General features: G+C 43.6%; 1 protein-coding gene and 1 pseudogene across 1 annotated transcript in view; one reads left to right on the forward strand and one right to left on the reverse strand.

The window, feature by feature from the left end:
* Nucleotides 1-24,071, forward strand: part of LOC146682049 (NACHT, LRR and PYD domains-containing protein 12-like) — a 233,161-nt gene that overhangs the window by 205,708 nt on the left and 3,382 nt on the right. Inside the window, exons 8-9 of the mRNA XM_085448815.1 lie at nt 1,796-1,975; nt 11,568-11,741. Coding sequence (XP_085304941.1) covers nt 1,796-1,975; nt 11,568-11,741 — 354 coding nt within the window. The remainder of the gene's footprint in view (nt 1-1,795; nt 1,976-11,567; nt 11,742-24,071) is intronic.
* Nucleotides 14,606-17,765, reverse strand: LOC146682059 (uncharacterized; annotated as a pseudogene).

The raw sequence follows: 24,071 nt of genomic DNA on the forward strand, positions 1-24,071 counted from the left end.
CCAGATGGGCTTCACCGAACACCTCTTCCCAGGTGTCCTCTGAGATTTGAGTGCCAGTCTCAGCTTCCCACCTTGCCTTAATATCCAAAGTTGCATTTGTATTGAAACTCATAAATGTGTTATAAAAATGAGTGATTAATTTTGGGGAGGAATTACTTTGAAATGTTTTTAGAAATATTTCCTCAATGGGTGAGGGCTCCAAAACTTGCCTCCATTCTTTATGTTTTGTCAAAAAGCTTCTTAGCTGCAGAAATCTAAAAAAGTCAGAAGAAGGAAGCCGAAACTGACCTCAACTGTTCAAATGAGCTCAGGTGCCCATTCCTCACAACATGACAAAGTTGATGAAGCCCGCTATGTGACCATGCTCTGAAGCCAGAGTCTTCCACAATAGGAGAAAACCCTGCAGGGAGGAGAGGCTTGATAGAATTGAAAATTTCTTTTGGAAGACCAAATGATTGTTTGATTCTACGCCAAATCTTTAGTGTGACCCTCGTCCGTTCCCCCATATGCACATTTTTAATTGAAATGTTAGAAAAAAGCAGGGATTCCAATGATCTTTCGCACATTGTCTTCTCAATGTTTAGCCACTGAGTTTCAGACAAATCCCGCACCCATACAGTCAGGGGTCTCATCTGAGCTGCCCAGAAATAATATTTCAGGTTTGGAACAGCCAATCCCCCCTGCAGGTTTGACAGTTTTAATGTTTGGAACTTGATCATCCCTCATGTGTATTTAGTCTCTGTGTCGCATCGTCTGTGTTCCCACCCTCCATATTTTCATGCCCAGTCTTTTGTATTCTTAGCCATAGCTTTCCGTGTCGTCATGATTTATTATAGTATTAGTTCCCCAGTTTAGTTCTCTTCACTGTGATTCTGCCTTGTTTGATGTCTTCAGCCGAAATAAAGGCACGCTTTTCGTTCAAAACTCAGTTTCATGTCTGCGCCAGTGTCTGCGCCTGAGTCCTCCACACACTCTCCATACGGTCAGCTACTGCGACCGTGACACTAAACTACATGCTGTGTGCAGCCACTCTCCTGAGCCTGTATTATATACACAGCGGTTACAATGACAAACTGAATACAATCTCATATCTACAAAACAGGCTGAGTCAAAGTTGCAGCTACGCTTATGAACATGGAGAAAAAACAGGCGAGTTATCAGCTCACCAGCTACGACTAAGAACAGCTAACCAACTATCCTTGAGATCTACAATGACCAGGGAATAAGGTCTACAGACAACCAAACTATCCTTGAGATCCACAATGATTTCAATAAGGTGTTTGATATTCCCTCCTTGGGAGAAGATGCGATCGCTAGTCTGGAGGAACCTGTCTCTAATGTTGGAATTGAAACGGTCGTACGGAGCATGCAGTCTGGAAAATCTGCTGCCCCGACGGGTATCCATCTGATTTTTTCATAAAGTTTTCTGACCGACTGAATTCAATGTTAAAATCAACTTTTGAAGAATCCTTCCTCTCACAGTCGTTGCCTCCAACAATGCATCAAGCAGTGATGTGTTTAATTGTAAAACAGGAAAAAGACCATTTAGATTGTCGTTCATGTCGTTTAATATCTTTGTTCAACACAGACACCAAGATCCTGGCTCAAGTGTTGGCCCGTCGCTTACACAAGTATTTGTCCTCCATTATTTCACCAGACGGGCTTTATTAGGCACTCTTTTTTGAACATTAGAGCTCTATTAAATATCATTTATACCCATGTTAAAGGTGATACATTGGAAACTGTCATTTGTAAACTTTGTCTAATAAACTTACATCTTTCATTCTTTCTACAGATTGAAGGACTGTGGTTTGTCAGATATTGGCCTTGATTATCTGGCAGCAGCACTGAAGTCCAACCTCTCGTATCCCACAGAGGTGGACCTGAGTGGAACCTACAGCAACCTGAAGGATCCAGGAGTGAAGCATCTGTGTGATTTTCGGGAGAATCCACGATGTCGATTTGAAACTCTGAGGTCAGTCAGCATGTTTTAGTTGTGCTGAGATGAATATGATGTGAAAGTTGTGCTGACACTAAACTGCAGACATCAGGCTGATATTATACTGATCCACACTGAGGATCTTCATGGTAAAGTCTGTTTTCTTCTTCTCTGGTTTAGTCCATTGACTGCAGCAGAACAATGTTCACATTTCAAACAGTGATACTCAACGTATGGCCCGCGGCCCACACGCGGCCTGCCCACCTTTCCTGATTCAGAGAGAGGGGACCCTGATTAACTGTGTAGCTTCTTCCTCACAGTTCTAAGTATCAGACACAACAATGAATAATCCACAGCTGACTGTCTTTAGCAGGTCAAAGGTCACGGCACTCAGCACTCTGTGAAACAGTTTGGAGCAGGAATTCTTGCACATTTACAAACTGACACTGCTGCACGGCATGCTGGGTAATGCTAGCTGCTCAGGTATGGGCGTGCTAACGGCTGTGAGGCTCTGTGGCTGCAGAACACTGAAGAAGAGAAAAGAGAGGTGGAGGATGAAAAAAAGAGGCGGAGATGAAGCAGACGTTTAGCTCTAGAGAGGAGCTGTGTCTGTGTGGGTGGGGCTCAGGCAGCTCCGCCCACACAGTGACAGTGAAGCAGGTGAAGAGTAATAAATGAAGACAGCAGACAGGATTTGATAAGCTGATGTACAAACATGTAGAATGATGGTGGCAGCTACAGAAACAGGTCCATACAGACTGAAGCGTGTCTCAGTCTGAATGTACACTGCTGTTATAAGAGCTGTGGAAACTCAGGTCAAAAGGACGTAACCACACTGCTGACAGTTCCAGGACAGTCACAGAGTTACAGCATCATTTGTGACCATAAAGACAGAAAGCTCATCCAAATCCTGGGATTAAAAGTCTGTCCTGGTGGTGTCCAGTCAAACACGTCTCTGTGAAAGCTTCAATCCAACAGGCTCCAAAGTCCTTCTGCTCATTTCCTCGCCGGGTTCTTGATGCTCCTGTACCATCTCTCTGTCATCCTCCTCGCTCCCTCTTTGCACTCACAGTCTTTGTGCATCATTAACACTCACATGTGGAAACCCAAAGTTTTACTGGGCAGAAGATGATCATCAGTGACGCTGTCTTTAAAACACTCTTGTTAGAAATGTACGACTTTAATGTGAAACATTCAGAGTTTTTTCTCTTGTTGTGTTTGTTTGAAGCTGCTTCCTGTTGGCTTCAGCTGTTTGGAGTTTCCATTTTCTAAACTTCTACATTCTGAACCTTCTTCAGCTCTGAACAGATGATGAAACACTGAATGATTTCAAGCACTTTGTCTAATAAACTTACATCTTTCATTCTTTATACAGATTGAAGGACTGTGGTTTGTCAGAGATCAGCTGTGATTATCTGGCAGCAGCACTGAAGTCCAACCCCTCCCATCTGAGACAGCTGGACCTGAGTAATGACTCCTCTTCTTCAACTAAGAACAACGTGCAGGATCCAGGAGTGAAGCATCTGTGTGGTTTCCTGGAGAGTCCAGGATGTAAACTTGAAACTCTGAGGTCAGTCAGCATGTTTTAGTTGTGCTGAGATGAATATGATGTGAAAGTTGTGCTGACACTAAACTGCAGACATCAGGCTGATATTATACTGATCCACACTGAGGATCTTCATGGTAAAGTCTGTTTTCTTCTTCTCTGGTTTAGTCCATTGACTGCAGCAGAACAATGTTCACATTTCAAACAGTGATACTCAACGTATGGCCCGCGGCCCACACGCGGCCTGCCCACCTTTCCTGATTCAGAGAGAGGGGACCCTGATTAACTGTGTAGCTTCTTCCTCACAGTTCTAAGTATCAGACACAACAATGAATAATCCACAGCTGACTGTCTTTAGCAGGTCAAAGGTCACGGCACACAGCAGACAGTCAGAAATATTCTAACTCTGATCATTTATCAGTTGTGACACTGTGAGACTTGATCAGAGGTGTGATCATCACAGCAGAGGCCTTTGTGTCAAAGTCACTGAGGATCAAACAGAAACACATGAAGCAGATTTTCCTCTTCTGGCTTTTTATAGCAGATAACCTTCAAAATATTCTGCAGTCGATCAAAAACTGAAGCAAACCATGAAGCAACATGTGAACATGAGCTGATGCTGCTGAAGTGAAGCAAAGTTACAGAGGTTTGATTACAGACACAGCTGAGAGTTTGTAATCTGTCATCATTTTAAAAAGTTTCCATGGAACAGCAGAAATGAGGCTTTACTGTCAGAGGCCGACAGCACTGAACACAACAGCAGACTGGTGGCTAATAAACAGTGAATGATGCAGAAACAGATGTTTGAAGCTGTTCTTGGAGTACACTGAGAGAGAGAGAGCTGTGCAGGCAGGAACAGCCAAAGTCAGAGAGAATTCATGAGCATATTGATCAAACGTGAAGCAGAGTTTGGATCTTCTTTTGCTGCTGCTTCACTCAGTTTTGGTTGGAGACAGATGAAACCTGCAGCTTCAGGATCTGTGAGCTGTCCACTTTCAGCCCCGACGGCGTGTCCGTGTACGTGCCGTCGAGTGAACGATCCACGCTCTGTGTTTCCATCTTTGTGTGTTTAGCTGCTCTCATTTACTGTTTTAGCTGTTTGCTGCTTGTTGAAATAGTTTGTGAGCTTTAACCTGAGATTCTGGCAAAATACATTTATATTAAACATCGATTCAGGATTGAATGAATCAACATCGTTTTATTCAAATTAAAACCATTTAAATGGGAACATGAATTTTTTACAGCCGCCTCTAATGCTGGGTAATGTCAGCTGGTCCATGTGCAGCTGGCTGTGAGGCTCAGGGAGCGTCTACAAAGTGCAACACTGAAAGAACATCATCCATAAATATTGAGTAATAACTGGACTCTCATACAGCGAGACTCAAATGCCTTTAAACATCAGCTTATCCTGCTGATCCAAGTCCAACACTGAGTTTGTAAAAACATGTTTGTCAATCATTTTGTTTGGTTTCTGAGGAAAATGATTCAATAAGTTGCTGCTAATACACAACATTTCATCATATTTCCTCATAAGCCTCTTTTGTCTGACCATTTGATCCCATTTGAATTTGCAATAAAGGATCCACAGAGTTTGGTGACAATAATGACAGTAGATGTTTGTGTGAAAGTGCTGCAAGCAAATGAGTGTGTGATGTTCTTTCAGTGTTGCACTTTGTAGACGCTCCCTGAGCACTGGTCTCACAGCCAGCTGCACATAGAGACCAGTGTTGTTAGTCCAGGTCAGAAGATGACTTGTTGGAATGAAAATGAGCTTGTAGTTTGTCTGCTTTAATAATGTGACTGGAAAAAGGTGTTGGACTTCAAATATGTCCATTTCTGTCACACTTCACCTTTAAAAGTGAAGCCATGTGGTTCCTGGAAGGAAAAACACGACTTTTTCAAGTCTTTGTCCTGTTTTTATGAGAAATGTACAACTTTAATGTTCATCTTTTTTTTTTTTAACTCAATTTTTATTATAATTTACAACATTGCAACTTGTGCTTGTCAATGTTCACAAGTAGGACAGTTACAGGAACCGCAATGCAGAAATGTAGATTAAAATAAGAACTGCAATTAGGAAGCACAAAACAAAACTGGGAAGCAAAACAAAACCCAAGCAAACAAACAAACAAACAGACAACAACAACAAAAACAAAACAAAACAAAAACTTTATGTAATATTAAATAACATGTGACAAACTTAGCCGTAAATGGACAAAACGAAACAGACCTATGCTAAATTATTGAAACAGTAAAGCATGTATGGGTCGCCAACGCTCAGTAAACAATTCTCTCTGAATCCGCAGAGCAGATGTTATTTCCTCCATCTGGTAAATTTCTCTTGCTTTATCAATCCACATATTATATGAAGGTGGGTCAAGATTCAGCCATTTAATAGTGATACACTTTAGTGCTGCTGTAAGATTCTTAAGAGATACGTTTTATTGTTTCCCGAAAAACCCTTTGGTAAGACTCCTAAAATGGCTAACTGTTGGTCTTTTGTTAATGGTTGTTGGAAAACTGTACTGAGAACTTTAAATATGTCATTCCAAAGTGAGCAGATTTTTGGGCATGACCAGAATATATGTGAGTGGGTTCCTAAAGAAGTACCACAATTTCGCCAGCAGGTGTCAGGATTTGTAGGCTTCATTTTGGCAATTATCTCTGGGGTTCTAAAATATCTCATGACCACCTTCCATTTAAATTCTCTCCACAGCCCAGAATCAGTCACCAGATGGGCTTCACCGAACACCTCTTCCCAGGTGTCCTCTGAGATTTGAGTGCCAGTCTCAGCTTCCCACCTTGCCTTAATATCCAAAGTTGCATTTGTATTGAAACTCATAAATGTGTTATAAAAATGACTGATTAATTTTGGGGAGGAATTACTTTGAAATATTTTTAGAAATATTTCCTCAATGGGTGAGGGCTCCAAAACTTGCCTCCATTCTTTATGTTTTGTCAAAAAGCTTCTTAGCTGCAGAAATCTAAAAAAGTCAGAAGAAGGAAGCCGAAACTGACCTCAACTGTTCAAATGAGCTCAGGTGCCCATTCCTCACAACATGACAAAGTTTATGAAACCTACTATGTGACCATGCTCTGAAGCCAGAGTCTTCCACAATAGGAGAAAAACCCTGCAGGGAGGAGAGGCTTGATAACATTGAAATTTCTTTTGGAAGACCAAATGATTGTTTGATTCTACGCCAAATCTTTAGTGTGACCCTCGTCCGTTCCCCCATATGCACATTTTTAATTGAAATGTTAGAACAAAGCAGGGATTCCAATGATCTTTCGCACATTGTCTTCTCAATGTTTAGCCACTGAGTTTCAGACAAATCCCGCACCCATACAGTCAGGGGTCTCATCTGAGCTGCCCAGAAATAATATTTCAGATTTGGAACAGTCAATCCCCCCTGCAGTTTTGACAGTTTTAATCTTTGGAACTTGATCCTTGGGCGTTTGCCTTGCCATATAAATTTGGAAAAAAGTTTATCTAAATTATCAAATGTAGAGTTGGGAATGTTTATAGGCAGCATTTGAAAAAGGTCTAGAAGTCTTGGCAATACATTCATACGTATACTCTCGATCCGACCCAAGAAAGACTGAGGCAGGACTGTCCATCTCTCTAAGTCTTTTTTTTATTTTTGCAGCTATAACTTCATAATTTACTTTAAACAAGTCTGATAATGAGTGAGGAATTTGAATTCCTAAATACTTGATACCTTCGTCTGGCCATTTAAAGCCACATCGCTCCTTGAATGTTAGTGAAATGTTTCCTCCTATATCCATTGCCAATGTTTTGTCAATATTAACTTTGTAACCAGAGAGGGAACCGTAATAATTTCTCTTAAATGAGGTAAACTGACTGCAGGATTTGAAATGTATAAAAGTACATCGTCTGCATAGATGGACAATTTATGCTGTTCTCCATTAATTGAAAGGCCCTGAATTTCATGTTCTTCTCTAATCAACTGCGCCAGAGGCTCAATACTTATATCGAACAGCAGGGGCAACAATGGGCATCCTTGTCTACGCCCACGTTCCAGTGGAAATCTGGCTGATATTGTTCCATTTACCCGTACAGCCGCCATTGGGTTGGAATAAAGAATCTGTATCCACTTAATTAAGTTTGGCCCAAATTTGAATCTTTCAAGTGTATGGCCCAAGTACTGCCAGGAAACCCTGTCGAATGCTTTTTGCGCATCAAGAGACAGAATCATTGTTTCTTCTTGTTTGGTCTTGTACAAGGACATTAAGTTCAACAATCTACGAACATTGTCCCCATGGTGCCTTCCTGCAATGAACCCCGTTTGATCTGGATTTATAACCTGTGTAATAATTTTACTAACTCTTTTGGCTAAAATCGTGGTGAGAATGTGTGAATCAGTATTAAGTAATGAGATTGGCCTGTATGATTGACAGTTTGTGGGGTCCTTGCCCTCTTTATGGATTACGACAATTGTAGCATCGTTCCAGGACGACGCCATAGTCCCAGTCTCCAGAGCGCAGTGGTAAGCTTTCAGTAATAAGGGTGCGACTTTGTCCTTAAGTTTTTTATAGAATTTGTTAATAAAACCATCAGGGCCAGGACTGTTTTTAGTTTTAAGGTTTGAAATCACCTGTAAAATTTCTTGTTCTCAAATTGGTTCATCTAACTCCTTTGCTACAGATTCTGGCAGTGTTTTTAAATTGATCTTTTCTAAGAAATCAGACAGTGTATTGTTATCTTTACATGTATCTGAATTTTTATATAATGGCTTGAAAAATTGGCAAAACAACTGGTTTAGTAATCAGGGTTTGATCTGACTTCAACTTTTGGACCATATTACAAGTTTGCTGTTTCCTGAGTCTTATTGCCAGCAATCTACTAGTCCTACTACCCTGTTCATAGTACTTTTGTTTAATGAATCTTAAATTGCCCTCAATTTTCTCGTTTATTAAACTATTAAGCTCACTACGTAACATTTTAAGATCGGAAAGCAAATTGGCTGTCTGTGCTTTTTTGTGTTGTTGCTCTAGGTGTTTTATTTTGGCCTCCAATTCACACCGCCTAGCCTCTTTTCTTTTCTTCCTGGCACTTGCAAATGATATTATGCGACCTCTAATGTATGTCTTGGTGCAATCCCAGAGGGTTAAAGGCGATATTTTCGGAGTTGTGTTCAACTCCAAGTAAGTATTTAGTTCAGTATGTATGAACTCACAAAACTGGCTGTCATTTAGGAGTGAGGCATTTAATCGCCAGACTTTAATGTTCTTGATGCTCCTGTACCATCTCTGTGTCATCCTCCTCGCTCCCTCTTTGCACTCACAGTCTTTGTGCATCATTAACACTCACATGAGGAAAACCAAAGTTTTACTGGGCAGAAGATGATCATCAGTGACGCTGTCTTTAAAACACTCTTGTTAGAAATGTTCGACTTTAATGTGAAACATTCAGAGTTTTTTCTCTTGTTGTGTTTGTTTGAAGCTGCTTCCTGTTGGCTTCAGCTGTTTGGAGTTTCCATTTTCTAAACTTCTACATTCTGAACCTTCTTCAGCTCTGAACAGATGATGAAACACTGGATGATTTCAAGCACTTTGTCTAATAAACTTACATCTTTCATTCTTTATACAGTGTCTGTGGTTTGTCAGATATTGGTCTTGATTATCTGGCAGCAGCACTGAAGTCCAACCCCTCGTATCCCACAGAGGTGGACCTGAGTGGAACCTACAGCAACCTGCAGGATCCAGGAGTGAAGCATCTGTGTGGTTTCCTGGAGAGTCCACGATGTCGATTTGAAACTCTGAGGTCAGTCAGCATGTTTTAGTTGTGCTGAGATGAATATGATGTGAAAGTTGTGCTGACACTAAACTGCAGACATCAGGCTGATATTATACTGATCCACACTGAGGATCTTCATGGTAAAGTCTGTTTTCTTCTTCTCTGGTTTAGTCCATTGACTGCAGCAGAACAATGTTCACATTTCAAACAGTGATACTCAACGTATGGCCCGCGGCCCACACGCGGCCTGCCCACCTTTCCTGATTCAGAGAGAGGGGACCCTGATTAACTGTGTAGCTTCTTCCTCACAGTTCTAAGTATCAGACACAACAATGAATAATCCACAGCTGACTGTCTTTAGCAGGTCAAAGGTCACGGCACACAGCACTCTGTGAAACAGTTTGGAGCAGGAATTCTTGCACATTTACAAACTGACACTGCTGCACGGCATGCTGGGTAATGCTAGCTGCTCAGGTATGGGCGTGCTAATGGCTGTGAGGCTCTGTGGCTGCAGAACACCGAAGAAGAGAAAAGAGAGGTGGAGGATGAAGAAAAGAGGCGGAGATGAAGCAGAAGTTTTGCTCCAGAGAGGAGCTGTGTCTGTGTGGGCGGGGCTCAGGCTGCTCCGCCCACACAGTGACAGTGAAGCAGGTGAAGAGTAATAAATGAAGACAGCAGACAGTATTTGATAAGCTGATGTACAAACATGTAGGTCGTGTCCAAATTCATGGGCTGCATCCTCCTGAGGCCGCATTTGTAGACCGATTACGTCGCAGCGACACGTCGAAGGCTGTCCAAATTCGTAGACTCCTCCGAATGCAGCCAACAAATGCGTCCTCCTTTTCCCCGAATTTGAAGGATGGGTCGGGTGTGTCCTTCGTGGCCTACCATATCCCAGAATTCATAGCGCGGCCCAGCCAAACTCCAGTTTCCAACAATGGCGGCCGCTACTAAGTTTTAAAATTACTCATACTAATCTTTTTCGGTCACAAAATAAACTTTTAACATATTTTCAGGCGAGAAAGTAGCTGTGTAAACATCAAATATCTGCTCGGTTTATCAAGATACCGCATATTTGCAAAAGTGCTTCGACGTTTTCGGAGACGTCTGCTACCCACCAGCTCGATAGCTCGCCGGGAGCTCGAGGGTCACTGAAGCCGCCGAGAACGGCACAACTCCCGGCACATCATTTTCAGATCACCGCGGACTTTCGCTACTCAGGTTAAACGTGATATATAAGTCACTTAGACAACCTCAAAATGTTATTGTTTGGCTTTTTTCAGTGTTTTGTTTGTTCGTGAGTAAATCGGTTTGGCTGAGATTAAAGTTATTAGATTAGATAAAATAAAACTTTATTAATCCCCCAGGTGGGTTCCTCCTTGGTCTTTACAGAGCTGACTAAACGTCAAACAGAAAACTGATTAAACAGAAGTATGAGACGGTCGAGAATTTACGCCAGTGTCCTGTTATATTTTAGATAGCAAGGAGCAGACGGCTGAGTTTATTAAACTCCACCGAGACAGCGGTGACGCTAATCAGAAGGCTAGACCGTCCAATTTCCCCAGCCGTTTATTTCCAGCCTACCCGACCTTCTGAGGACCCAGCCCACGTAGACCGCAAAGGCCGGGTCCTCGGGAGGATGCAGCCCATGAATTTGGACACGACCGTAGAATGATGGTGGCAGCTACAGAAACAGGTCCATACAGACTGAAGCGTGTCTCAGTCTGAATGTACACTGCTGTTATAAGAGCTGTGGAAACTCAGGTCAAAAGGACGTAACCACACTGCTGACAGTTCCAGGACATTCACAGAGTTACAGCATCATTTGTGACCATAAAGACAGAAAGCTCATCCAAATCCTGGGATTAAAAGTCTGTCCTGGTGGTGTCCAGTCAAACACGTCTCTGTGAAAGCTTCAATCCAACAGGCTCCAAAGTCCTTCTGCTCATTTCCTCGCCGGGTTCTTGATGCTCCTGTACCATCTCTCTGTCATCCTCCTCGCTCCCTCTTTGCACTCACAGTCTTTGTGCATCATTAACACTCACATGAGGAAACCCAAAGTTTTACTGGGCAGAAGATGATCATCAGTGACTCTGTCTTTAAAACACTCTTGTTAGAAATGTTCGACTTTAATGTGAAACATTCAGAGTTTTTTCTCTTGTTGTGTTTGTTTGAAGCTGCTTCCTGTTGGCTTCAGCTGTTTGGAGTTTCCATTTTCTAAACTTCTACATTCTGAACCTTCTTCAGCTCTGAACAGATGATGAAACACTGAATGATTTCAAGCACTTTGTCTAATAAACTTACATCTTTCATTCTCTATACAGATTGGAGCGCTGTGATTTGTCAGAGATCAGCTGTGATTATCTGGAAGCAGTGCTGAAGCTCAACCCTTCGTATCCCAGAGTGGTGGACCTGAGCTACCACAAGCTGCAGGATTCAGGAGTGAAGCAGCTGTGTGTTCTTCTGGAGAATCCACAACATCAAATTGAAACTCTGAGGTCAGTCTCCACGTTTTAGTTGTGCTGACACTGTCGATCTGTGGAACTAAAACCTTTATACAGGAAGTCTGGTTCAGCTCTTTGTAGACCTTCTAATCTCTGATGCTCTGAGTTTTACTCAGTAGGTGATGCAGAGTTGTGAAGCCGATGTGGGTGAGGACACTCGCCCAGCTCTAACTACTTTGACGTCCAGGCGGCTTCCCTGCTTGTCCTGATACAAACAAACCTGAGTAACCTTGCAGGTCAGATCTCATCAGTCACACCTGTTATGGCAGCTCTCCTCTAGATTGTAGTTCTTGTTAACCTGGGATGGTTTTAGAAGCCTGGACCACAGACTGCAAGGGAAGATATTACTGGGAAAGGCCAAAGCAACCTATTAGACCCATTAAACACTAACATAGATGAATACTCAGATTTAAACCTTTATTGTTTCACAAAGGGTTAAAAAGGGAACGTCCACAGTTTAGACTGCAGCAGATTTTATTAAAGCAGTTTGACAGGAGCAAAGCAAAAACACAAAGAATAAGTGTTTCACATATTAATACATATAACATAATAATAAAAGAAAAGCAAAATAATGATACAAAAGAATGAAAAAGTTGTCCAGAGCAGCAGGATGTCTGAGGTCTGCAGAAACACAAAAACACAGCAGCTAAAAATAGTTGTTGAAAGAAAACGAGGTGGGAGCTGCTGATTCCTGAGCTTTGATACTGGATTAGCTTCAGTAGTTATTCCCATCACTGCTGTAGGAGCTACATTTAGTCACAGCTGATTGTCTTTGACCAATCAGAAGACTACTGTTGTAAAAACAAGCAGACAAAGAACCAATGAGAGTGAAGAACAGGATAAAGAGCTCGTGTGATGGAGGCAAAGCAATAATCAGCAGACTGTAGCAGTTTCTATCTGGATGAAAGTAGAAGGAGCTCAGCGGAGCTCAGTCCCATATCTTTGGTTAGAAACAACATCAGTGATTTCCTGCTGCTCGAGATGATTCCAGCAGCTCTCATTACAGCAGCTGATGAGAGAAACAGCTGATGGCTCACAGCTCGTACACTGTTGGATCTCCAGATGTTCACGTGGCTGAAGTCTGTGAAGAAACTGTGGTCCACGTAGTTCACACGGCCTCAGATTGGACCGAGCTCCCTGGATCACTGCAGCATCCTCAGCTGGTACATGGACGTCTCTGCTCCTCAGTCTTGGAGCCCCTGCAGGTCCGTCCACACCACCAGGGTCTTCTCACTCACCTTTCCTTTGTCCTCGTCCTTCATCGGCCGTGCTGTGTCTTTGTTCCTGCGGTGTTGTTCCCACGATGCAGCGCTGATGTTCCCTCCTTGAATGCACAACAAGTACGGTGCTGGTCTTTCTCGGGTGGAGCAGAGACAGATTGAAGTCTTTCAGGCTTTAGTGCCGACTTCCCTGACAGAGGCTGGACTCCATGGTCTGCACAGGAGGCTTCTACACTGTGTGGAGGTGACTCCTGGACTCGAAGACAGGCTGCAGGTACATGTGTGATGAAGAGGAGCTACAGCAGTGTGATGGAGCTGCAGGTGTGAAGGAAGTCCTGCTGTCCTGTCCCACCCTCATCTTTGCTTCCTCTGTCTTCTCTGGACTTGTCCTCCTGTTTCAGAAACAGCACTGCTTCATGCTGAGGGTGGACGGGAGCGTTGGCTCTGATTCTTTTACCGTCCACCACAAGGAGACACTGATGCTGACCTCCTGATTCATCTGCATGTGTTCTGCTTCACACTGCTCACCTCCACCAAAGACTTCACAAACATCTTCTTTCTTTGAGTCCAGTTTGTCCCACAAACACTTCCAAATCTCCTCCTCTGAGATTCTGCAGCTTCTTGCAGTGTGACTCAGCTGACTTCTGACAGACCACAGACTGGCACAGCATCCACATGTGTCTCCTTTCAAACAGGCTCTTGATGTTTCCTCCCACATCATTCTGGCCTCTCAGTCTCCTTTGTTCTCCAGCTCTGTAGCTCCAGCTGGTGAAGCTTCAGTTTTCCATGTTGGTAACAGTAAACTACAGCCTCTGCTGTCAGCTGGGTAACTAAACAGAGCTGCAGCACGTCTCTGCGGTGGTGCTACATCCAGCCTGCAGACGGCCGTCTACATGTTGTAGTGGTTTACAGTCACCAGGGGGCGCTGTCCCAGCCATGCAGGCAGTGGGCTGCTCTGCTTGTGCTGTTGTTGGTGAAGCTGAAGTGAAAGTGATAGGTTTGTAGTTTGAACCTATCCACTGGAACGTTAAGGACAATCTGCTACGCAGCAAAAAGCAAGACACAAGGCACCAAAGTTCTCTGGTTTACTCATGCATGAGGGAGACCTGGCTGGAGCCAAGCGTCGTTCCACCACTTGACCACCATCAGACTCTCAGCCAGGCTCCCCATAGCACTCCTTTTATTGTGGTTACATGAATATGCATAGGGTCATTAACATATAGCATCTCACATAGGTATACATGTGAACAAAGAATACTGTGTGTGTGTGTGTGTGTGTGTGTGTGTGTGTGTGTGTGTGTGTGTGTGTGGTACTGCTGATCAAAGGGTCATATAACATCCTTGGTCAGGAAGAGGGTAGACCCCCCTTCACCCTAGATGGTTCACCCTAGATAACATGGTGAGGAAGTCCAGCAGTTCATCTAAACAAAAAGCACTTAGACTAGAACAGACGTAGCTACGTTAATCCTGCCATAAAACAATAAGAGAAGGTACGACCTCTCTCGTGCTCCCAGGATGTGGGTGTGCATTCCAGTGTGGAATACACACCAAGCCCCTGCACCCTGCTAAAGATCACACATCCTATCACTACACAATTGATTATACACCTCTAAGAATATATGATTAAATGTTTCCTAATACAAATGACAATAATAAAATCTAAACCCATCATCACCACCCTGTATTGTCATTTTTTAAGGCTATACGGCATATATATATCTTCAGCTCTACACCACTTGTCAACATTTTCAGTGCAGGCTTCATTTCATACACACATATTAGCCTTAGCATCCATGTCACTCTGCTGCAACAGTATGAAATTGGTAAAGGTGTTAGCAATCATTTTATTCACCATCGATCTTACACATGGCAAAATGCAACCTGTAAACAAGCAAAGCAAAGCCAATAATGTAAGAATGGGAGTCAAAAACTTTAGAAACATATTCCACCATGGTCCAGATGTCAACCAGGCTATCCAGCCTTGTGACGTGTCTCCTCCTGATGTGTGGTCCGCCACATATTTCTGCAGAGCAGTTAAGTTCTGCAGTGCCTCATAGATGTCTCCTCCAGTCGTATATCCATCCGGAATAAACGTACAACATGTCTCTCCAATCAGCTTACACACTCCTCCTTGTGATGCTGTTATCAAGTCTAGGGTCAGCCTGTTCTGCAGTACCATCGTTCTGATGGCCTTTTGCTCCTCCGCTAAGGCTGTTCCCAGAGTCTTAGTGAGATTAATGTGTCGCAGTAAGGCATATCGGTTGATCTCCACATGATCCCGCACCTCTGCAACTCCGATGTTTGGGATCAAACTTTGGAAGAATTTAGCTCCTCCACTCCAAATGCGGAATTCTCGTGGCACTCCAGTGTCTACTGTCACTCCAAAAGAGTTAGGTGAGGCTATATTCACCTCACGCTTCCGTCGGTTGCTAGGGTGATGTTCAACTCTGTCCATGAAGAAGACATGATCCGATAACTTCACCACGGCACACAATCCTCCCCATCCCTCAGGGAGTGATAGATAGGCTTTATGTCCACACAAGAAATACCAATCAGCCAAAACTCTTGTTCCTTTACTGCTCGGCACCATCCTTGCACATCCTGTCCACTTCTGACTCTTTGCTTTTACTGGTATCCTGTAAGCCCGGTTGGACTTGCATTCAGTCCTCCTTAATGTCAAGTTCTCAGCTCACTTTGCACTGGTCAAGCATTTCATACACCTGCTCTCATTCTCTGGAGGGAAGTAGGTGTATATGTATCCACATAAACGAAGCGGCAGCTCCCCCACTGACAGTGATCCATTGTTCATCACACACAACGGCAGTTGAGCTGTATTCAGCTTGTTCAGCAATATTATGTCTGGCAGTGGGTCTGACACTTGAGGCCAGGCCAATAAGTCAGTTTGCTCAGAACAATTCACATCTATAAGTGGCGACTTACTCCAGGTGATGTTCAGAGGTGTACTGTAGTTGGCCTGGGACCAGAGGACTCTGTTGCCAGGATGAGTTGCTAAGCCCAACAGACACCAACTCCTGTCCTCTGGTATGCTGTACGGCCACAGTCCAGATGTATATGCGGATAACGGCATATGAGCACACACATAGCAGTCCGTCCTATTGTTCAAGTGAGCAGTTGTATTCATAAACTGCCACCAAAAGTTTGTAGAATAGCCATGAGGGTATTGGGTGTGGTTTCCTTGGACATACAGGGTCTCCACAGCTGACCATGATGACATCAAAGCCATTACACCCAGCAGGGTAGACAACACTTTACCAGCCATTCTGATGAGTACCTGTGGCTCAGTTGGTTTCTTCACCGGATTGAGACGAAGGGCCCTAGAGGCTTTCCCCCCCTTTGTACCCGGTCTTCCTGCCACTTACTCCGAGCTGGCCTGGATGTGTGTCACCTTTTTGCAGTGGCTTTGGTGTATCCAGGTGGGTCGTTCTGCAATCTTCACAGCAGTTGGTGTTGTCAGCAGAGCCTGGTATGGTCCGTCCCACCGTGGCTTCGACCAGCACTTCCTCTTTATGACCTTTATCAGTACCCAGTCCCCTGGCTTCAGACGTTCTTCCTGTACAGAAACAGAATCATCTGGCAGATTATTTGCACTCATGACTTCTTTGCTTTTCAGCATTTTAATCATCCAGTCTGCTAGTGTGTTTTCTTCTTCTGCTTTATCATTATCATTACAAAACACTGGAACTCTAAATGGCCTGCCATATATTATTTCAAAAGGCGTTAGGCCATTATCAGTTGGCGTGATTCTCATATACATTTTCACTAGCTCAATGCAGTCTACCCATGTTCTGCCTGTTTCCTCCATTGTTTTCCTGAGTCTCAGCTTTACTGTGCCATTAGTCCTTTCAACCAGCCCTGCACTTTGTGGGTGATATGAGCAATGGTTTTTCAGCGTTATCCCCAGATGTTGTGACATTTTCTCAATTACTTCATTCACAAAATGAGGACCATTGTCACTGTAAATAGTCTGGGGGATCCCATGCTCTGGGATCACATTTTTGCATATCACTTTAGCCACTGAAATAGCATCTGCTTTCTTAGTGGGGACAACTTCTACCCACTTTGAGAACGGGCACACAATCACCAGGCAGTACCTGTAGGTGTTACAGTTAGACAACTCAATGAAATCCATATGGATTACTTCAAATGGGTAGCTGGGTCTGGGAAACTTTCCTCTCCTAGGTCTGAGGTTTCCCTGAGCATTATGTTTACAACATATTAAACATGCTTTACAAAAATGTTTTGAATAAGCATTGAATCCCAGTGTGAAAAACTGCCGTTCGACTGCTGCCACCATCCCAGCTGTCGAGACATGGCAGAGCCCGTGGCTCAAACTTGCAGCAGTCCTATATAGGTTCTTAGGCAATATAGGTTTATCACAAAGATAGTAGACATCACCTCGCAGGCTTGCTCCTTTAGTGAGCCACAGCTGCTTCTCAGCTGGAGGTGAGTGTGACTGCATGTCTGCTAACACATCATGTGTGATGGGCGTAGTTTGCTCCTGTGACGCCAGAACATGAACCCCATGTGTTCCAAGGGCCGCTTCCTTTGCAATTTTATCTGCAAAGGCGTTGCCTAGTACAATGGGGTCAGTGCCACGTGTGTGTGCTGCACATTTACAAACCGCAACTTTACTAGGCAGTAAGACTGCTTTCAACAGGGCCTGCAACAATGTCGCATGCTCCACAGGTTTACCTGTTGATGTTGTCATGCCTCGTCTTGACCACTGAGCGGCAAAGAAATGAAGTGTAGCATATGCATACTGACTGTCAGTATATATAGTCACTGCCTCCTGTCTCTTCTGCGCCTGTTCTAACCACAATTTAGCGGACGCCACTTGTAACTCTCTCTCCTGTTTCAATTTCCCTGTCGCACAAGCTGCTTTCACTGTCAACTGGTCTACTAACATTTGACATTGTCCTACAACCAATTTACCTTCAAAATCATATTTCTTGCGCCAATGTCCTAAATACTTTGCGCTACCGGGAGCGAATTTCACCATAAACTTCTCGTCACCCTCTGACACACTCTTGGTTGCTTGGGAACCCATAATAACAACAACAGCTGCCGACGTCACAGACCACGTGTTCTGCTCCGCACACACTCACACAACAACAACAAAAAATATCCTCACACACAAACAACAAAAATTAGGCCTATTGTCTCAACGCAGTCTCACACAGTGACTGCGTGCTTTGTCGCACACAGTGGCAAAGACTTACATAGCAGTGATCACGCGCTTTATCGCACACAGTGATAAAGACTTTCAACGCAACCTCACACAGTGGATGCGCGCTTTGCTGCACACAGCGGCAAAGAATAGTCGCACACAGTGACTACACGCTTTATCGCACACAGTGATAAAGACTTTACAACTCAGCCTCACACAGTGGCTTAGATTTTTCACATACCTACTTGGTGTTGCTTATTGCGAGTAGCATCAGTCCCGAATCCCGTCAATCGTCATCCATCGAGGAGAAAAAACAGACGGCTAATCCACCGGCTCGATGACGAATTCTCACGCCTCGGGACTTTGCTGCAGGACCTCTATAAGTCCTGGCTGACGTCAGTCTGTCGGCGTGTCTCTTTTCCCCTCGGTGAATGTCGACTCCAGGGATCCGGCTCTCGAAGGACCAATTAATGATAGGTTTGTAGTTTGAACCTATCCACTGGAACGTTAAGGACAATCTGCTACGCAGCAAAAAGCAAGACACAAGGCACCAAAGTTCTCTGGTTTACTCATGCATGAGGGAGACCTGGCTGGAGCCAAGCGTCGTTCCACCACTTGACCACCATCAGACTCTCAGCCAGGCTCCCCATAGCACTCCTTTTATTGTGGTTACATGAATATGCATAGGGTCATTAACATATAGCATCTCACATAGGTATACATGTGAACAAAGAATACTGTGTGTGTGTGTGTGTGTGTGTGTGTGTGTGTGTGTGTGTGTGTGTGTGTGTGGTACTGCTGATCAAAGGGTCATATAACATCCTTGGTCAGGAAGAGGGTAGACCCCCCTTCACCCTAGATGGTTCACCCTAGATAACATGGTGAGGAAGTCCAGCAGTTCATCTAAACAAAAAGCACTTCGACTAGAACAGACGTAGCTACGTTAATCCTGCCATAAAACAATAAGAGAAGGTACGACCTCTCTCGTGCTCCCAGGATGTGGGTGTGCATTCCAGTGTGGAATACACACCAAGCCCCTGCACCCTGCTAAAGATCACACATCCTATCACTACACAATTGATTATACACCTCTAAGAATATATGGTTAAATATTTCCTAATACAAATGACAATAATAAAATCTAAACCCATCAGAAAGCGAGAGTTAAAACACTGAACAGTGTCCACTGAGCTTCTTATGCTATTCTCATGCTCAAAGAAGTTTAACAGGACGGACGACTCGTCCATCAGGCGTCCAGCTGTCCGTGACCCTGTCCACAGCAGAGTGTGACCGAGGCTTCATGCTAACACGCACACATGAAGCTAATACCACCACGAGCAGCTGCTCAGTGGATTTGGAGGACAAATGTCTGCAGCTTCTCACAGGCAGTATGCAGAATGTGGATCTCCACAAAGACTGTGGAGAGCTCGTCCCACACTCTAAATCCAAACTTGTCTGCACAAAACTTCTCACACGTTCCCGTCACAAGTGTCTTCTAAGTGAATCTACCAGGTTCAGGTCCAGCTTGTTTATCTGGAGCTGCAGGAGATGATCCATCCTCACAAAGCAACACAGCAGATATGCAAACACACAACACAACCAAAGGATTCTCTCTGCATGTCTGTGGCTGATGCTGCTGGAACGAAGCTGTTTGAAACCTTGTTGTTCTGCACTTTGGGACCAGAAGAGGAAACTGAAGCTCTGTGCAGAGGGTCCAATGGAAGCAGCCAAGCGCTGTAAGTGTCTGCTGTACAGGGATGCTGGTTCAGCTGTGGCTCAGTTTCACAGTGTGACTCAATAAAAGCAGCAGGAAATCAAAGCTTGATGCTTTCATCAGTGTGGAAATAAGAAAGTTTCCTGTGACAGACGCTGGAGCTCTTTCACTCTCAGCTTCACAGTTTCAGCTTCAAACTTCTTCCAACATGTTTCTAACACGGCCACATTCCACCTTAATGGAGCTGATATCTTGTGCATCAGCACATTTTCTAAAGGCAGCGATCACATCTTTAGTTTTGGATGTTTAACTGCAGATTGTTTATGTGTTTATAGCACATTAATTACAGCAGCAGCGTTGACCACAGTGCTGTACAAGAATCCAAGATAACTATTAAAATAACTCCTAATATTAATATCACACATCAAATATCAAATAACTCTCATGCTGTATTAAAAGCCAGTGAATACAAATGTGTTTTCAGAGCAGATTTACAGAGACTGACAGCAGGAGCTGGGGCTGTTCGATAGAACGATGTATATATGATGACCATATGAAAACGTCTATCGTTTCATATCACGCTCTTTGTTTCCTGCTTATGTGTTTGTGTTTTCCAGATAAAGCTTTCAAAATAAATCTGAAGATCCTGTTGAGAGTTTTCAAAATAAACACAATACAGTACTGCGGTCGCTCGTTTATCGAGTTACGTTCTAAAAATAAGTCTCAGAATGAAGTAGCAGCTTTATGTTTTACAAGTATTATAGAAGTTTTAAGGCGGTTAAACCCTCACTGCACACTTTCTACACTTTTCTCAGACAGGCATGAACATTTTCACACTTTTCTCTCTTGTTTAAACAAAGTTCAAACCTTCATAGAAAAATAAGTTCATTATTAAAGAATGAAAGCAAAGTGTTTCTGAAACGTGTCAAATCAGCCTTTGCTGGCATTAAATGAGCTTCTGTGTGAGGAGCACTCGTCCATGGCCTGGGCTCCTCGCTGTCAGGTAAAGTTTCATAAAGCTTTTGAGTTTTTCTGCAGATAATGTTGGTGTCCAGCACGATGTTCTTTTTCCTGCGGTCACTGAGCCACAAAGCCAAAGCTGACTCCATCCTTACGATGTTCTTGTTGTGGACAGTTACAACCTTTTTGCCTCCTTGTTGAAACTATGATGGTCAGCATCTTCCTCTGCCTTTGGCTGCTACCACAGGTGCAAAACGTCTCGTCATCATTGTTGTTTGTTGGGACAAAACGTACAAACATACAGTGCAGCACTGCAGAGTCACACTGCTGTAAATTTGAACACATTCTGTACTGTACAGGAGACACGGCACGAGATTGGCTGACAATGGTCTACAGCCAATCAGGACGCAGAACACAATGCGCTGTAAAAAACAAAAACATGCAAAATTGCACAAAAAAGATCAGCGAAACAGCGAGGCCGCCAAAGGTGAACTGTGTTACAGCGAGGGACCAGCGTATATGTGGTTGTTGGGACGATAAATGTCTTTGAGCTTGTGTCAGAAGACGAGCTGCAGCTTTCTGGACCAGCTGCAGTCTTGCCAGGCAGGTCCCACTAACTCCAACATATAAGGAGTTACAATAATCCAGCTGGGACGTCATGAAAACGTGGATCGCCCGTTCAAGGTTTTTAAAAGATAGAAATGATCTCACCTTAGATAAAAGCCTCAGTTTGAAGAAAGACCGCTGTACAACTGAGCTCAGCTGTTTTTCAAATTGCCGTCAAATATAAGCCCCAAATGTAATAATGCGATTTAATAAAAGAGCTGAACCAGTCTAATAGAGCGCCCTTGATGCCGCCATGCTCCAATGGTGAGGTCAAGATGCTGTGGTCAAGGCAGCGGTCAGATCCAAAAGCACAGCGGAGTCTCCTGATCAGTGGCTGATAAAAGATCATTAAGAACTTTTCAAAGTGCAGTTTCAGTGCTGTGAAGAGCTTTAAAACCAGACTGAAACCTTTACAACAGATTGCAGCTGAACAAATATAATCTTTTACAAAATCTTCGACAGGAAGGGAAGCTTTGAAATAGGCCTGAAGTTTGAGCGGACAGAGGATCCAGATCAGGTTTTTAGTACAGGCTGTACAACAGCATGTTTAAAACAGGCTGTACAACACCTGAACTAAGACTGCTGTTAAAAATCGCTAAGATGTCGGAACCAACAACCTTTAAAATCTTTTTAAACACGTGTTGGAACAACATCATTTGGACAAGATGATGTCTTTATAGCATCACATCGTTCCTCCACCTGATCAAACCACACAGGCTCAAACTGATCAAAAACAGCTGAGCAGGTGAATATTTTAGCCCCGGTGCGATCTCGGGCGAGAGTATCGATGATGGCCAAAGGGCAGCGTCCAGCTCTACGGCCGCTGAAGAGCAGACTCAACAGACGCGCGTGATGTGGATCCTACTGCTCTAAAATTGGAGCTTCTTCAATCCATTAAAGAGGACATTAGTACGCTGTTAAAAGAAGAAGTCAGAAATGCATTGAAAGAAGATTTTGACAATATAAGGGCTGACGTGCAAGGACTGAGAAATGAGATCGCTAACAGCATGGCGGCGACGTGCGGCGAAGTTGATGGAGTAAAGGTTACAGTGAAAGAAGCTGAGGATGGGCTGTCAATGTGGAGCGATGAGGTGACCACCCTGCAGTCTACAGTAGAGAGTATGAAGGAGGAGCTGTCTGACCTGAAGGATAAATGTGATGAAGGCAGGAAGCGGAGAGCTAACATCCACATCATAGGGATCCCAGAGGGCCTGGACTCGAGCTCCTCCACGGCCGTATCCGTGCTACTACGTGAAGTGCTGGGTATGGATAAAGACGTTATTGTCGACCGCTCACACAGGAGCCCTATCCTGAGAAAGCCAGCTGGTGACCCGCACGCCGTCATAGCCGAGCGTCACTACTACCAGGATTGTGTGGCTACGGCGTGCCAGGGCCCAAGCCCCGCTTGAGTTTAACGGACAACCTATTGCAATATTACGACTGGGCGATATGACCCAAAGTTCATATCTCGATATTCTTTAGCTGGATGGCGATATACGATATATATCTCGATATTTTTAAAGCCAGAAAGTTCGAACAAAAAGAGAGTTCTTAGTCAAAGCTGTGTCCCAAATCTCACACAGGCACATTTATTAACATACAGCGTAGATGTACATGAAACAATTACTCAGGAATAAATGATCAGCATTTATTAAATAATAATGCTCCATAAATAAAAGAAAACAATGTTGTTTTTGTGCATAACAAACAGCTCACAATCGTGCAGTCAAAATGTAAACAGACGCTGAGCATAATAACAAGCAGCTGCTCTGTTCCCAGGTTCTACTGCGTGACTGACAGCCTGGAGTTTGAAACCCTCTTTGTAACCGTGTCTCTTACAGGTGCCATTTATGGTCCTTATACACACTCAATACAGTAATATTACGTTGAAGCAGAGTACGTATCACTCCGCGAGGCTCCTCGTAGCTGTAATGCTCCAACAATCCATCAAGCGGTGCGGCCTCGTAGCTGAGCAAAGTCGTACCAAAACATCTTTTGAAAGGTTTCTGAGCGCCGTGTAGCACATAAAATCGGTTCGAGGTCAGTAAGCACAACCAGAATTCATCCATAAGGCGCAATGTCGATTTATGAGAAAATTACAGGATTTTAAGTGCAGAAAATATAGTTTATGGTTTTCCTTTGATCTTAGCAAATATCTACGCCTCTAATTGGGACGATCACAGATTTTTCACTAATGTCTTTGCGCGGCTCCCCAATATGTCATCACACAATATCATCTTTGAGGGAGACCTAAACTGCTCATTATCTGCTATGGACCACAGTTCACACAAAAGTACACTTAGTCCAAAGTCAGCATGCGTCATTCAGAGCTTTCTTGATCATTATGGGCTGGCTGATGTATGGAGATTTCATAATCCTGCTTCACATCAATACTCTTTTTTTTCTAATGTCCATAAAACATATATTTGTATAGAAAAACGTCTCCCTTTAGTTACAGAATGTGATTATAAGACTCTGGTGATTTCTCCTCTTGTTTTTTCAATGTGTATTCCTGATGCCTGCTCCAACTATCAGCCATGGAGATTCAACTCAGTGTTGTTAGCAGATGAAGAGTTTGTCAGTTACAAAAGGTCTCAAAGAGATTTTTTTTCTATCAATCAGACCCCAGAGATGTC

Source organism: Copadichromis virginalis, linkage group LG23 (assembly GCF_057382275.1).
Source record: "Copadichromis virginalis isolate Kocher_CV1m ecotype Utaka linkage group LG23, C_Virginalis_male_GT1.1, whole genome shotgun sequence".
NCBI lineage: Eukaryota > Metazoa > Chordata > Actinopteri > Cichliformes > Cichlidae > Copadichromis > Copadichromis virginalis.